This window comes from Phodopus roborovskii, unplaced genomic scaffold, assembly GCF_943737965.1.
Source record: "Phodopus roborovskii unplaced genomic scaffold, PHOROB, whole genome shotgun sequence".
Lineage (NCBI taxonomy): Eukaryota > Metazoa > Chordata > Mammalia > Rodentia > Cricetidae > Phodopus > Phodopus roborovskii.
The window spans coordinates 1113960-1128866 of NW_026125640.1; the positions used below are offsets into that span (position 1 = coordinate 1113960).

At 37.0% G+C, this 14907-nt stretch overlaps 1 protein-coding gene across 1 annotated transcript in view; it reads left to right on the forward strand.

Moving 5' to 3' along the window:
• Otc (ornithine transcarbamylase) overlaps positions 1-14907 on the forward strand; it is a 63024-nt gene that overhangs the window by 9832 nt on the left and 38285 nt on the right. The window contains exons 2-4 of the mRNA XM_051177933.1: positions 1085-1223; positions 2834-2915; positions 12155-12242. Of these exons, the coding sequence (XP_051033890.1) occupies positions 1085-1223; positions 2834-2915; positions 12155-12242 (309 nt within the window). The remainder of the gene's footprint in view (positions 1-1084; positions 1224-2833; positions 2916-12154; positions 12243-14907) is intronic.

The following is a 14907-nucleotide window of genomic DNA, read 5'->3' on the forward strand; positions in this document are numbered from 1 at the left end:
TTTCCTTTAAAAATAATGTTTATTCTCTTGATGGAACTTCTCTTATCAGCAATATGGAATGCTTCCCATGATACAGGATAGAATAAGAAAAAGAACTGTTAGTATGGCATTGTTTCTAATCATGAGAGATGTTTTTGGAGAGGTGTAAAGATCTCATTGGGGTGGTGGTGACTGGATAAACGAAATAATTAATACCTGAAGAACTGTTTTCATTCACATCAAAAAGTGTTCTGGGAGTCTCTCTAGAGGGCTCCCAAAAATAAACAGTCGCCCTTAAACACCTACACCAATAGTAGAAAACTAGAATGTGACTAGCTTTGGTCTCCTCTGGTTGACTGAAGGCAAAAAAAAAAAAAAAATTAGAGGAACCAGCTTCTGACTTGTCTTTCCCCCAATAAAGGAGACCAATCTGAATCAGACATAAGCTGAAGGCAAGAGGTGTCAATTTTCAATGAATTATTGTTTATTACTTTACTATCATTCTTCTGGGTGCAAAAATAACCAGAGTTAAACATTCTTTCTGCACCATGCTAAAAAAAGCTACAGGGCTGACTATATTTTTCCCCTAATGATGAAAGGAATGCAAGTCTTCACAAAGAGATCAGAAAAGAGTAGGGGTTAAACAACACAGTTTTCTGTTGAGCATTATAAATGCTGCTTGCATAGATTTGAATAAGAGTAAGTAAGTTCTACCTAGTGCATGTTATGTCGAATACTGGTTTGTATTTTCCCAACGACATTATAGACTATTAAACTCATTTTTGTTGGTGAGAAACCTCTGCAAAGAGAGATTGGGTAACTTGCCTGAAGTGGTATGAGTTAATAAATACACAAAACTGCCCATCGAGCTAGTTCAAGTGTTTCAGAATTCAATGTCCACAGATTTTTCTTTTCTCTCAAACAATTCCCGGATGTATAAAAATCAAAATCACAGGCATATCAGTTTCATTAACACTTTGCAGAGTGACATGCTATATCATGTGATTTACTGTGTTTGATTTCAAGAATAGGCCAATGGACAACCCCATAGCACCATTTTCTTGAATACATATTGTCCTCTTCTGGTTTTATCCTTCATTTGTAGGTGTGGGAAGCCACTTCAGGGCCAAGTACAGCTGAAAGGCCGTGACCTCCTCACCCTGAAGAACTTCACTGGAGAGGAGATTCAGTACATGTTATGGCTATCTGCAGATCTGAAATTCCGGATAAAGAACAAAGGAGAAGTAAGTGACATTCTTTCTTTCTTCTCTTCCATTACCTTTGGGACGCAGCTTTCCTAAGGCAGAGGGAAACAAAGTACATTAAAATTCCTGAGTGTTATCTAAGGAATGAAACTACACAGGCAAGGTAATTGATTAGCAACGGATGTACAGGCATATAAATAAGCATAAAAGGCTTGTACATTTTTTTCCTCAGAGGAATGCCAAAATTCATTAGTAACTGGATAAGAAACTGAGATATCATTTGTCTAGAAAGATTTTGTTCTTATACGTTCCCTTTCTTTCTGAGTTTTCTATCAGTTAAAACTTAAAGATGATACATTGTTTTTTTTAACAATGCACTGTTATAGATATATATCTGATATGTCATCATTATGACAATATTTATAATGATGAGATTGTGTTTTAAAAAACATTCCAATTATGAAGGAACAATAGGGGGAAAATTGAATGTGGTGCTTAACTCTGGGCATTGTTCTGCATTTTGAGCAATTTATGTTTCAAAATACTTAATGTAGCAGCTTCATTTAGAGATCTTATTTGTGAAAGCAGATTTGTATTGTGAATTTGTTCAAATGTTATTTGTTTCTGAGACTGGGTCTCTCTATAGCTTTGGTTGACCTGTAACTCCCTAAATAAACCAGACTGGCCTTAAACTCAGAGATCCACCTGCTGCAGCCTCCTCAGTGCTGGGATGTGTCAGTTTTCTTGGCTCAAAAGTGTTTTTTTTTAAAGACTTGTTTCAAAGCTGAGGAAGTTTGATATGATTCTGGCTTTCTTATCTAGTTGGCTAGCTTTTCAAGCCCTGAAGAGGTCAGGCAATGCTCCAACTTCTATGTGCTGATGTTCTTGTAGAATACCCAAAATAGGGGGAAAGACTTCCTTAGGTTACAAACCTCTGCCAGAAGACCAGAGTACATCTTAACAGGAAGTCAACTAACACCAGAGGAAGGAGGAAGAGCTCCACCCAATACCCAAGCTCCCAGAGAGTTTTCAAATGACTTCCAGGAACAAAGCCTTCTATCATGAGGGAGACTGAGGAATATGAAGCTGAAAAACTGAGGTTCATCAGTGTCCTAAGTAGGACTCTTAGTGTCACATGTTGTGACAGAGTAGGATCCTCCTAGCTCAGAAAGTCCTGCTGAATAAAACATCTTCAGCATCACTGAAAATTGAATGGGATGCAATCAAGTTCAGTAATATGATGGCTCCAGTGTGAAATAGTATACTTTGGATAAGCTCCTAAATTGAACCTACTCATAAGTAATATGTGCCAGGCATAGTGATAGTCCTCTGTAACCCTAGGCCTTGAAAAATGGAAGTAAGAGGATCATGAATTCAAAACCTGCTTCTGCTACACAGCAAGCTCAAGACTAGACATGAGAAACCTGTGTCCTAAACCAGTGTTAATTCCTTATTTCATGTTAATAAGCTATGTGCATTGAATGAGAAACATCTTTTATTGCAATTTTAAATAATATTGTGACCAATTCTTCAGAAGTAGTGATTAATTGATTTGTATTTTTATTAGCATTTTGAAATACAATCCTAGGCATTAGATAGGAAGTATACCTTGCATTTTAATTGTTTTTATTTTTGTCCTTGATTTTCAGTATTTGCCTTTATTGCAAGGGAAATCCTTAGGAATGATTTTTGAGAAAAGAAGTACTCGAACAAGACTGTCCACAGAAACAGGTGAGTCCACTGACAAGCTCACACTGGAGTTGAAGAGTTGGCTTCAGTGTTGGCATTTGGAGAGTTTATAGAGTTTATGTCACTAGAGAGGGTGTGTGTGTGTGTGTGTGTGTGTGTGTGTGTGTGTGTGTGTGTGTAACAGCTACAGTGAGTAAGTATTTCACTGGGGGCAGCAGTGCATGGGTGTCCTTCAATTTTTGTAAAAGCTATAGGCAGAAAGACCAACCTCATCTGTAGGAAGCCTGTGAAGAGTTGACCAGAATCTTCAGATATTGTTTCATGTTAATGGTCAAGCATAAGTGAACACAAATCCTGAGGCCCTATATTCATGTGAGAAATGTATCTATTTTTACTCATGAAAATTTTTTTCTGTGATGATTCTATTAGACTGTGGAAACTTAACCTCTTCTGCATTCAGCAGTCCATATTTGTTTAAGGGTTTATATTGTGGATATAGGGTCTCCTTTTCCTGTCTCTAGTTATTATTCCTAAGCTCTGATGGATACGTGAATGTCTAGATAGCTATGGATCAGCTAGTGCACTTGGTCATCAGGGCACGGCCATGTAATGTTTACACTGGGGTACCTCTAATGGCTCTGCAGTTTGATGAAGGGTTTGTCTTACTCTGAGTACAAAAACTTATTAAGATTGTCTTGTTCTCAATCCTGGTAGTGCCCCATACTTCACTGAAACAGAGATACCATAAGGCAGTCCATCTTTACCTAATTGCGCATTTCTCAAAGACAGTGCAAGGAAACTCCAGACCATTTACTGCCTCCCAGTGTGCTCTGTCCTAAAGGCAGAAAACATATGTTCTCAGCATTGGTGTTCCTCGAACTCATATGAGGGTTTTATGCTTCCCATTCCTTGGACGTTGGTTTGGGGAGCACACAGCATGTACAGTGGCAAAGGTCCACCTCTTTCTATTGCTGTTACCTCTTCTCTCATACTCTCCTTGTTTCGCTTCCAGGTTCCTGTGCTAGAGGTCATGTGAGGAAAAGACAAGGAAAACTTGCTCTGACTTCCAAATCTAGTGCTACTGTCTGTGCCTAGATGCTAGGCAGTCAAAAATTCAAGTTGTTTTCATTTTTCTAAAGCTATTATCGCCATAATGAGTTTCAAAAAGTCTATTTTGAAGCTTGAAAACCACAAATTACCTCTTTTCTTTTTTTCTGTATTTCTCCTCTATCAGACCTCAACTGAATCAATGATGTGGTCCAAATGACCAATCAGGGTTGAGAAGGAAGTAGCACCACATAAACATTTGCCGATTCTTCAGTCCTCAACTGCCTTACCCTACCTTATAAGCATCAGTGAGCACTTTTTCAGGCTTCAAAATGAGCTAGTACTCTATTACATGAGATTTGGCTTCATAGTGCTTAATCATGAAATTCATCAAATAGGTAGCCCCTTCCCCCCAAAAAAGAAAGAATCTTACAAGAATTAAGTTTACTCAGTAAAAGTAGCACCAAGGTTTGGATCTCCTCCTATTGAAATACTTCTCTTACCCCTTGAGAGACGGAAATGGGAAGAGGAAAATATATAAAATGTCACCGAATCTTAGAAGTCCTAGGAAGGAAACAGATGGCTCATCTTCCCCTTTAAATCTGGTTCCTGTAAGACATTTCTTTGGCATCTGAGCTATAGTGATGAGAAATGAATAAACCTGCCAGTCATTCTCAAACTCTGTTTCCTTCCAACACTGATCTTCTAGGAATTGGGAAGAATTTTATTTTATCTTTAAAAAAATTGCCATTAGTACTTTAAGAGAGAGAGACTTTTTCCAAGCCACCAAAAGAATTAGTTTATAAAAACTTTTCACTTTTTAATATTTATAATGAATGTGCCTTTGGTGTTCCATAATTTTCTGTTTAAATATTGTACTTGATATTGAAATATGTCTAATAGTTTCCTCCATAATGATGTATTAAAGCAATCATAATGGAGAGAGTAAGGCTATATCACAGTTTTGGGTAATGAATACATGAAAATGCTCCATATTAACTATATGAATCACCTCACTCCATCCTCTTGACAATGCTATGAAAGTAATATGGAGGATAGCCGGTTGACCTAGGCTCAGGAAATGGTTCAAGTGCATATAGCTAATATATGGCAGACATGTGATTAGAAGCAATTATTTCTAAAAAAAAATTTCTAGTTTAATTGAAGCATGAGATGGTCACCTTTTATTCTAGTGAAATACTTTCCACAAATGGCTCTAAGCATGTTGTTAGATGACAATTGTCTTTAAAGAAGTGCTTTGAGCATACCTGAATTGGCCATCTACTGTAATCACATTGGTGACTCCCCTAATTATCATCCGAGAGTCTTCATCCAGTAACTGATGGAAGGAGAGGTGGAGATCTACAACTAAGCACTGGGCCAAGCTCCAGGAGTCATCCTGAAGAAAGGGAGGAGGAATAGTAGGAGTCAGTGGGTTCAAGATCATGATGGGGAACCTACAGAGACAGCTGACCTGAGCTCCTGGGAGCTCGTGGACTCTGAACCAACAGTTAAAGAGCCATCATGGGACTAATCTAGTCCCTTTGCATGTGTGTGACAGCTGTGTAGATTGATTTGTTTGTAAGTCGCCTAGCAGTGAAAGAAGGACCTGTTCTGAGTCTTAGCTGGATTTTGGGAACCTGTTCCCCATGCTGGATTACCTAGGCCAGCCTTGTGACACGAGGGCAGGAACTCTTGTCTGCCTCAACTTGATGTGGCCTGCTGTGTTGAAGCCCATGGGAGGCCTGCCCCTTTCTGAATGGAGATGGAGGAGGAGTGGATGAGGAGTGGGTAGGCATTGGGGAGGGAATAGGAGGAGAGGATGGAGGGGAAACCGTATGTAAAATAGAGTAAAAAGTAATAATAAAATAATAAAAGAAATGCTCTAAAACATGCAAAAAATTGCAAACTCTATCAACAAATTCACGAGGACAGGAATATTTGGCCTTTAAAATATATGGTTCACAAAGTATTTGTCATTATTCTCAGTAAATCCCTACGGGACTAATTGGATATGGCGTGCTGCCAACCAAACTCAGTAACAGACAAATCAGAGTGAGAAGCTGCCTTAAATGTTGCAGAAATGGCAAAGCCATGGCAAAACAGTTGTGTTATGTAAATGTGTTGTCACTGGGGATAGACACTGGGATCTTGTTTGAGCACTTTGTTAAAGCACTGCATCTCAGTCTCTGCATGTGCATATTAATGGTTGCCCTTTAGAATACTTTTTTCAACAGTTACAACATATACCCTTGGTATTTAGAATGAAAGTGGATTGTATCTCATTGTCTATTACTGCCACAGAATTGTACCACCTCTGAGATGAGGCAATTATTATAGTATAGTCCTTAGGATTCCATTTTAAGCCGGAGACACAGGTATCCAACAACATTTCTTCTTATTTCAGGAAATAGAACATGATTATTCACCCATATTAATTGTTTGTGAAACATGTATATTAAAGCCTAACACACTTCCAGGCAAGTGTGCAGATCACTAAGTATGTGACAATTCAATGAATTCTTACAGTAAATACGTAATTGTAGCAAATACCCAAGAAAGAAGAATGTTAACAGGACTCAGAAGCCCTTTGCATCAACCCTGTTTTTCATTCAACCTGCTACTCATTCATCCAAGGGGAACCATTATGTATGTTTCTCTTACCACAGACTAGCCTGTTTTCAACTTTTATATTAAAGGAACCATTTACCATGTGCTCCTTTTTTTTTTTTTTTTTTTTCCGGTCTGGCTTCTTTCCTCTGCATTATGTTTGTTGTAGGACAGTAGTTTTAGACTATTCATTCTGCATCCCTCAGTGTATGGCTCCTTGGCAAAGCAGGCAATTCTCTTATGTATCTACTGGAAATTGCATTCTTTTACTGCAAATTAATTGAGCTGATAGACAGACACATGCTTTTTAATCTTTGTAAATGCAGTAGCTGAGAGAAAAACACAGAGAATTCCAAGTGATGGTTCTTCCCATTATTTAACACGAGCATGTCACTTCAAGGTGAAATTGAAGTTGGTACTATAGCAGCTGTTTCAAATTCATCATCTTTACAAAGCTATAAATACAAAAATTGGGATTCTAGTCTAAAGCCAAGGCAGTAGCACACAGAGAGGTTAATAACTGCCTCAGTTCTACCAAAAAGAGGCATCAGATCCCTCCAATTTAGACTGAATAGATTCTAGTTATATCCTTTGTTCCAAAGCCCACAGGGATATGAAAAAACAAAACAAAAAACAAAAAGAAACATAAGATTTACTTTATTTTCTCAAACAGAAATAGAAAAATTAACAGAAGAAAAACCACTGAATGAAAATATCTGGTATGAGAGCAGGAACAAATGTAATAGGTAAAAGGATTTGTCTGAATGAAGGGTGGAGGGATAGTAGAGACCCATACTCTGTCCTCTCCTCTGCCATATCTGATCTTAGTGATGTTCAAATCCTCTAACCCCCACCTAAATACCACATCACCACCAAGCCTACTAAATTAGCCAAGAGTTGTCTCAAGCCTTTGGATTGCGGTCTGAGTTTGTTTTTGAACAGTTAATAAAGAGAAACCCCTCTCAGAAGCAGTATTCAACCTTGAGTGTCATTCCATACACACTATCTACCTTCTGTTTGTTTGTTTTATGAAACCAAGCATCTCTTTGACTTGGACCCCAAATAGACTAAGCTGATAGCCTGGTGAGCCCTGAGGCTTATCTCTACTTTCTCAGAACTGGGATTATAAACACATACCATACCACCATGTCCAATATATTTACATGGGTTCTGGGCATTGAAAAGAGATCTTCATGCATCAAATGAGCTATCCTTTAAATGTTATTGAATTTTCTTTGCCTTCTTTCTTCAGAGTAACAATCCTCAGTAATGCTTATCATTTTTCTTGCCATGTGGTAAAGGAGAAAATAAATATTTTCTTGATAAATATGCAGTATTCAAATTAGTTCGTGTAACTGTATATGCTTACACACACATGGAATATTCAGGTATAATTATCATTTATAGTCATCACTGATCTTCAGTAGTTGATTCCACTGATAAGAAGTTTCTGTTCTTTCATCGACACTACAGAGATGTTTGATGGTGATGAATCAAATGAAGGCATATCAGTTTGGGAAATGAGTCCTCTCCCTTCTCCCATGGTGCTTATTTTCTAACTGGTACAGAGATAACAAATATTAGACAAAATAAGTAAACAACTTACAGAATATGTTGAATGAAAATATGTACTTTCAGCACAGAGAATGTGTCTACTGACAAAAAAGAAAGGTTTGCATCATTACTGGAATTTGTGCTTTTACCCTGAATGAAATAGAAGATCATCTGAGAATTTTGGGGAAAGATAGACATAATTTATGTTGTATTTTATAAAGTTACACAGACTACTCTGTTGAAAATAGACTTTGTAAGGGGTATGGAAATATTACAAAAGAAAGGCTAGACCTAGTGTGGGAGTAATGAGAAAGTTAAGAGGGATGGATTCTAAATATGCTTTAAAATGATATGCAAAGTGAATAAATTTACTTGGCAAAAGATAGATGTCAAAGATAACTTTAATATTTCTGCCTGAGAAATTATGAAAACTTCAGGTGGAATAGTTTGAAAGGGAATGACCAGATATTAATTGTTGCTTGTATTGAGTTTGAGATGTTCATTAGGCACACAAAACTTGATACAGTGAATGATGATTGAGAGAAGAGGACCAAGAACTGACCCCGGAAGGCTCCAATATTTAGAAGTCAAGGAAAATAGTAGAAACCAGAAATCAAAACCAAGAAGAAATAATTACCAAGCTGGATATAAAAGTAAGAAGGTGTGGTATCTTGGAGTTTGTATAAAGGATGATTATTAAGGAAAGATGATTATTAAGGAGAAACAGGTGTTCCATTTTGTTAAAGAGATTGAGAAGAAAGAGCAAAAAGATGGAGCAATATGGAGGACATGTAAACATCGATGGGAGGAGTTTTGCTGCAGTGATGATTAGCAAAGCTTTATGGAGCTTTGATGGAAATGAGAACAGTGAAAGACTTACTAAAGGGGAGCAATGAATTTGAGAGATACTTGAAAGTGAATGTAGTGCCAAGAAATTGTTTCTATTAATGATTGAGCATAGTTCTGGATGGCTATGATATGAGAGAAAAAGAACTGATAATGTTCATGAGCAGTAAAAGGGGTTGAATTCTAGTGTATGAAGGGGAGCATGGGATAAAGATGACACATTGAGTAAAGAGCTAATGAATATGGGTGAGTTGGGCATGTTAAGACAGTAGGAAGAGACATGGAAACGTGAGAGACGAGAAGTTCATCTATTCTTAATGAGAAATAAAGCAGAATAAGTGGATATAGATGTAGGTAAGGGGAGTGTGGCTAAGGAACCTGGAAGTCCTCTGATAGCTGTAATATACTCTTTGAGGGAGGAAATAGGCCCAGCAGTTTAATGCTGCTGCTACCTTCAAAGTACAAATGTAGCAATTGTACAACCATTTGCTTATTACTCCAGCTTCTGTCATCCTGGTCTGAATTCTGAACTTCCATCCAAATTTTATAAATGTCTCTCCTTCTGGCCTCTTTGATTCTGTCCCATTATTTATATACTCCATTAAAGCTTAAGCCTAATTTTCTTACTCATCTGCTCCAACAATCAATAGCTTTCCATTTACCTCGACAAAAAAACAGTTCTTGCCTCTTACTCCTACCTTCCTTTGCAGCCTCACTTCTAGCCCTCCTCACACACTCTGTATTTTTCACACCCACATTCTTGCTATCCTCTTAATCCACCAGTTGGGATCCTTACACAAGACAATTAACTGTTCTTTCTCCCATCTTATATATTTGTCATGGTTCACACTCAAGCATTCCTTAACTTTCACTCAAATATCTCTTCAGTGACCATGACACATAAAATGGCAATTCCTATCTTATATTTCCTGTTGCCTTTTCTTACTGAAATCTTATAACACTTATCAGCATCTCATATCCAATATATGTATGACATTACTTATAATCAGTATTTCATCCGCTAGAATATAAATTACAGAAAAGCAAAGAGTTACATTATATAAAATTCATATAAAATTTCCTCGGTTTCTCAGAGGAAATCAATAGAGAAAGGTGTGTAAAGTGCAAATAAACACTCTTTATTTGTATTGTAAGATACAGGACACACTGGCTCCTAGTAAATTAACAGAACTAGTAGCATAAATAATGATTAATAATGATTATTGTAGTTTTTGATGTTTACTTTTTATTATAGAAGTTTTCAAATAAATACAAAAGTAGATTAGATTAAAGGACATAAAATACCACTTATAGTGATCTAGCAATTGTTAGAATATTGTTTGCCTTAGTTTGTCTATTTCTTTTCATTGCTAAAGCACTTTTAATGTAAATTAAAACTATGACATTTTATCCCCCAACCTTCCTTTATATTATTTAAAACATACAGAATATTTTCCTCTGTAGCTGCAATGTCATTAACACAATGATCTTAATAACATTTAATAACAGTCTGTCCTGGGGAAGAAATGGATTATTTCATATTAATTAGAACTCTCAGGTCACAGTCCTTCATGAAATGAAGAGGACAGGAACTCAAGGCAGGAACCTGAAGGCAAGAAGGGAAGCAGAGGCTATGGAGAAATGCTGGTTACTGACTGTCTTGCTCCCCATGGCTTGCTTAGCTTGCTTTCTTAAAGAAACCAGGACAGGGGATTGGCATCACCCATAATAGGCTGGGCCCTCCCCCATTAACTGCTATTTTAAAAAATGCCTTACAGGTCTGCCTACAAATCAATTTTATGGAGACATTTCTCAACTGAAATTCCTTCTTCCCAAATGAACCAGCCTTGTGTCAAGTTGATAAAACAATGTCTAGCCAGGACATTGTTCATATTGAACTATTATTATTCAAATTATACTAATACATCAGTGGGGAGTTTCAGGAAATTTTGAATCAAACTCCAATTCATAGGTCCAGAATTCTTTATCCAATTCACTGAGAGATTCATAATTTCCTCCTTACAAACTAATTCCCTAAACAGATGGGATTAGCAAGTTGTGACAGTTACATGTTTTTCAGGACATAAATTTGACATGTCCCAATATAAAGGGCAAAGTATGTTTATAAAATACAAGTGTTTATCTTGAAATTATGCTTCTTTGTCCTTCATTATATACTGGAGCAATGCTGCCCATGGACTGTGTCTCAAGTGGCATAATAAAGTTCTGGTCAGCTGCCACCACCTCCCACAAATTTGCCTCTAATCCTGTGTCAAGAGACTGCTTGTTGTCATCACAGAGGTGAACTATGGCTTGAGGCTGACTCGTGTGTGTCTAATCCCCTTCAACCTCTCAATAGAATTGTTGGGATAGGGAAGGCATCAGGCTTCTGTGCTCCAGCACCTTTAATACTCTAAGCAGATATATGGTGGAAAGCAGTGAGGGCAATGGCCCAGTTGGTAATTAACTTTGGCTTCAATAGAAGATGATGTCCAGCAACCTGTTATCTCTTAGTGACTTTAAACTACCATCTTAGTGCTTGCTTTCTTGTTTCACTTAAAGTATAATTTATGTTTATAATATGGCCAATATTGAATGCGTTATTCAGCACTGACAAATGCACATGCCTGTGTAACCTGTAAACTCTATGAAGATGTAAAATACTTCAGTTAACACAGGAAATACTTCAGTGCTCCTTTCCAGTCATTCACACCCTCTCAGCTACAGCAACAGCTATTTTAATTTCTTCCAGATACTTTCTCCCTACAATGGTTCTCTTTCATTTAGCACAACATTTCTGAAGGTTTGTTCCTTTTTTATTACTAATTAATACTCCATAACCCAGAACATCGTGTATGACTCCAGTTTATTTTTTCTGTCCTTTCAGAAGGATATCTTTGTATAATTTGAAGACTTAAAAAGTAGGCATAGTTTCCCAAAGGCAGCAATGTCCCATAATTGCTAACTCCTAAATATGGGGGAGGTGGGGAAATAAGGATGCATTTGAAAGTTGGATGGGTTTGCATATTCATATTTTGCATATTTTTCATATTCATTCTTCAATTTATCATCTTGCTATGCTTGGAAATTCCCTACAGAATGTTTGAAGAGCCTTAAAGTAGAAACTTTTAAGTTGAGGTGGTATGAGTGCTGATGCCTCATGATTTTGTTTTGCACTTTAGTTCTATTTTCCAAAACAATGCTTTCTTTTTCTTTCACTGTAGGCTTTGCTCTTCTGGGAGGACACCCTTCTTTTCTTACCACGCAAGACATTCATTTGGGTGTGAATGAAAGTCTCACGGATACGGCTCGGTTTGTAAAAAATTTATTCTTTCTAAATATTACTTCAAACACTGATAGATTTCATTTCAAATGGCTCATAGCTCATCTGTATCAATAATACATATAGGTAACACTTATCAGACACTATATGGGCAAGTATTATTTTAACTTATTTAACCCTGGTAACTGTCAAAACATATTGATACACAAAAGTAAAATGATATAATTAATAACATGCATACTAGCTGAGACAGCACTGTCTCAAATGCCAAGGTATTAATATAATATAGATATTCCTGATTAGCAAAAGAAAATGACAGGCCATTAAAATGTAACTGTGCCCTTTTTAGTTCATACAGTAACTTCTATTGTTTTATATGGTGGAATAAGGGTAAAATTGGATCCATATAATTATTTCTGATCATCAAAGCCAACCTAAAAGATTAAATAAAAATAATAGTCACTTCTTAAAGTATGTTTATCACAGTCTTCTTTGTTATCACCGTAAAATTTTTACAAAGTATGTATTATTAGCCCATGAAGAAGCCAGGATACACAGAAGTAATGAAAGTTAGATGCTGAGTCTGAGTTTCCAAGTTTTTATTACCTACCGATGCTGCTTCTATTCCATGCAAAGAAGCAAATTATAGACAATATTGAACTGGCATGTTGGAGCTCTCCAAGACGATGCTGAGGTTTGGTGAGTCACTATATTAGCCCTCATAGGACTTTACACAGTCATACTCATTGTCATGATTTATTGTAATGATAAGATACCAAATGGAAAGGACGCATGAATTAGAGTTCAGGAGATACTAGATACAAGCTTCTAAAACTCTTCTGATGGAGCCACACAAGATATACCTAATGCATGGGATGACAAGTGACAGTGTGTGAAATATTGACAAGAGGCCGCTCACAGTTTTTGATGAAGACTAGTCACATTAGCACATTCCATTCAAATTCCTGTTCCCGCCAACAGAAAGTATGTGTTTATTTCAAGCCATATTGTTTATAGAAAACATTTAAGGCACAGTTATAATTTCCTGAAAATGGTGAAAACTCCCCCAAATGAAGTTCCATATGTTATTCCAAGAGCCAGCTTTAGATTCAGATATTGTAAAGGTTAACAGTCAGGTCTGCTTTGTTAATTCAAACCACTGTCTCCTCTGTGAGATGAAGAAGTTAGGATCCTTTGGGTTTTTAGTTTTTAGAAGATGATGTTGTTTCTTTTATTTGTGTGGAGCTCTCTCTCTCTCTCTCTCTCTCTCTCTCTCTCTCTCTCTCTCTGTGTGTGTGTGTGTGAGAGAGAGAGAGACAGCATACATTTGTGCATGTTGAAATCAGGAAACAACTTGTGGGAATTGGTTCTCTGCTTCCATAACGTAGATTCTTAAGACTGAAATCAGGTCATCAGACTTGGCAGCAATGTCTTTACCTGATCCTTCTCACCAATTACCAAATGCATGTAATGTATAACATATTAAGTGTGATCACTAAACTGAAGTGTGTTCCAATGTAAGCATCTGTACATATGTGAACAGATGTAATTTGGATTACAGTAGAAATGGAAGGTAAGAAGATTAATGACAAGTCTTTTAAAACCTAGTTTGGGAATTGGTAAACTTGTTAAAATTCCTGCCCCTCACAAATTTCCCCCCCAGGTAAGTTTAAGATAGTTTGAAGGACTATAATGATGATATAAGAGCAACTGAAGTCACTTTGAGAGATTTTGAGGGCTAGGGAGAAGGCTTGTTCAGCAAAGTGCCTGCTGTGCAAGCATGAGGACTCAAGCTTTAATTCTCAGTATCCACAGTAAAGCAAGGTACTGTGGCATGAAACTTTAACTCCAGCGCTGGTGGGCAATGAAGACAGGTAGATCCTTGTAGTTCTTTAGGCAGACACCCAATCAGCCTAGCTGAATCAATGAGCTTCAGGTTTAGTGAGATACCCTTATCAAATAAATACAATAGAGCACAAGCAATAAGACACCAAGGTCAACTTCTGGTCTCCACACATGTGTGAATGTATACACATGAAAATGTGCATACATCACGTGTGTGTGTGTGTGTGTGTGTGTGATTCAGTGAGTGAAACAGAAAGAGAGAGAGAGAGAGAAGGTTTGGGAAGCTGTGTGCGAAATCTAGGCTATTGCACAGTGATCTATTAATGAAGTCACAGTAAATAAAGGAATAGATAATACGAGATCCACATGATTTCATGATAATTGATTATAAAAGATGAAAAATAATGGTAGCTAAATTATTTCATATTTGTTGTTAATTAAGTATATGTGTATGTGTTTGCCCTTGGAAGAAGGAATAGTTTAACTATTGGGTATATTGCATTAAAGGTTGAACCTTCAAGCACATATAATCTACAGCTAATGGAGATAAGAACCTTGGGTGACATTGAGATCTGGAGAAGTTTTATTAACTCAGTGGTTTAAAAATTGAATTCCATGGGTTCCCAATGGGAGAATAGTGGAAGACCATACCTCAAGGGCAGACGCAATTAGGGTAAAACAGAGAGTTTGTGTACTCCAATATAAGAAGTTGGGCTGGGAGATGGAGGCGTCAGAAAAGAGTAGCAGTTATTGTAGACATTTGACTATCTTCTCTGTATCCTATCACTGCTTAATCTGTCAAATATCTGACAAACAAGATATGCTGAGGTTCAGAAATTCAATAAATTC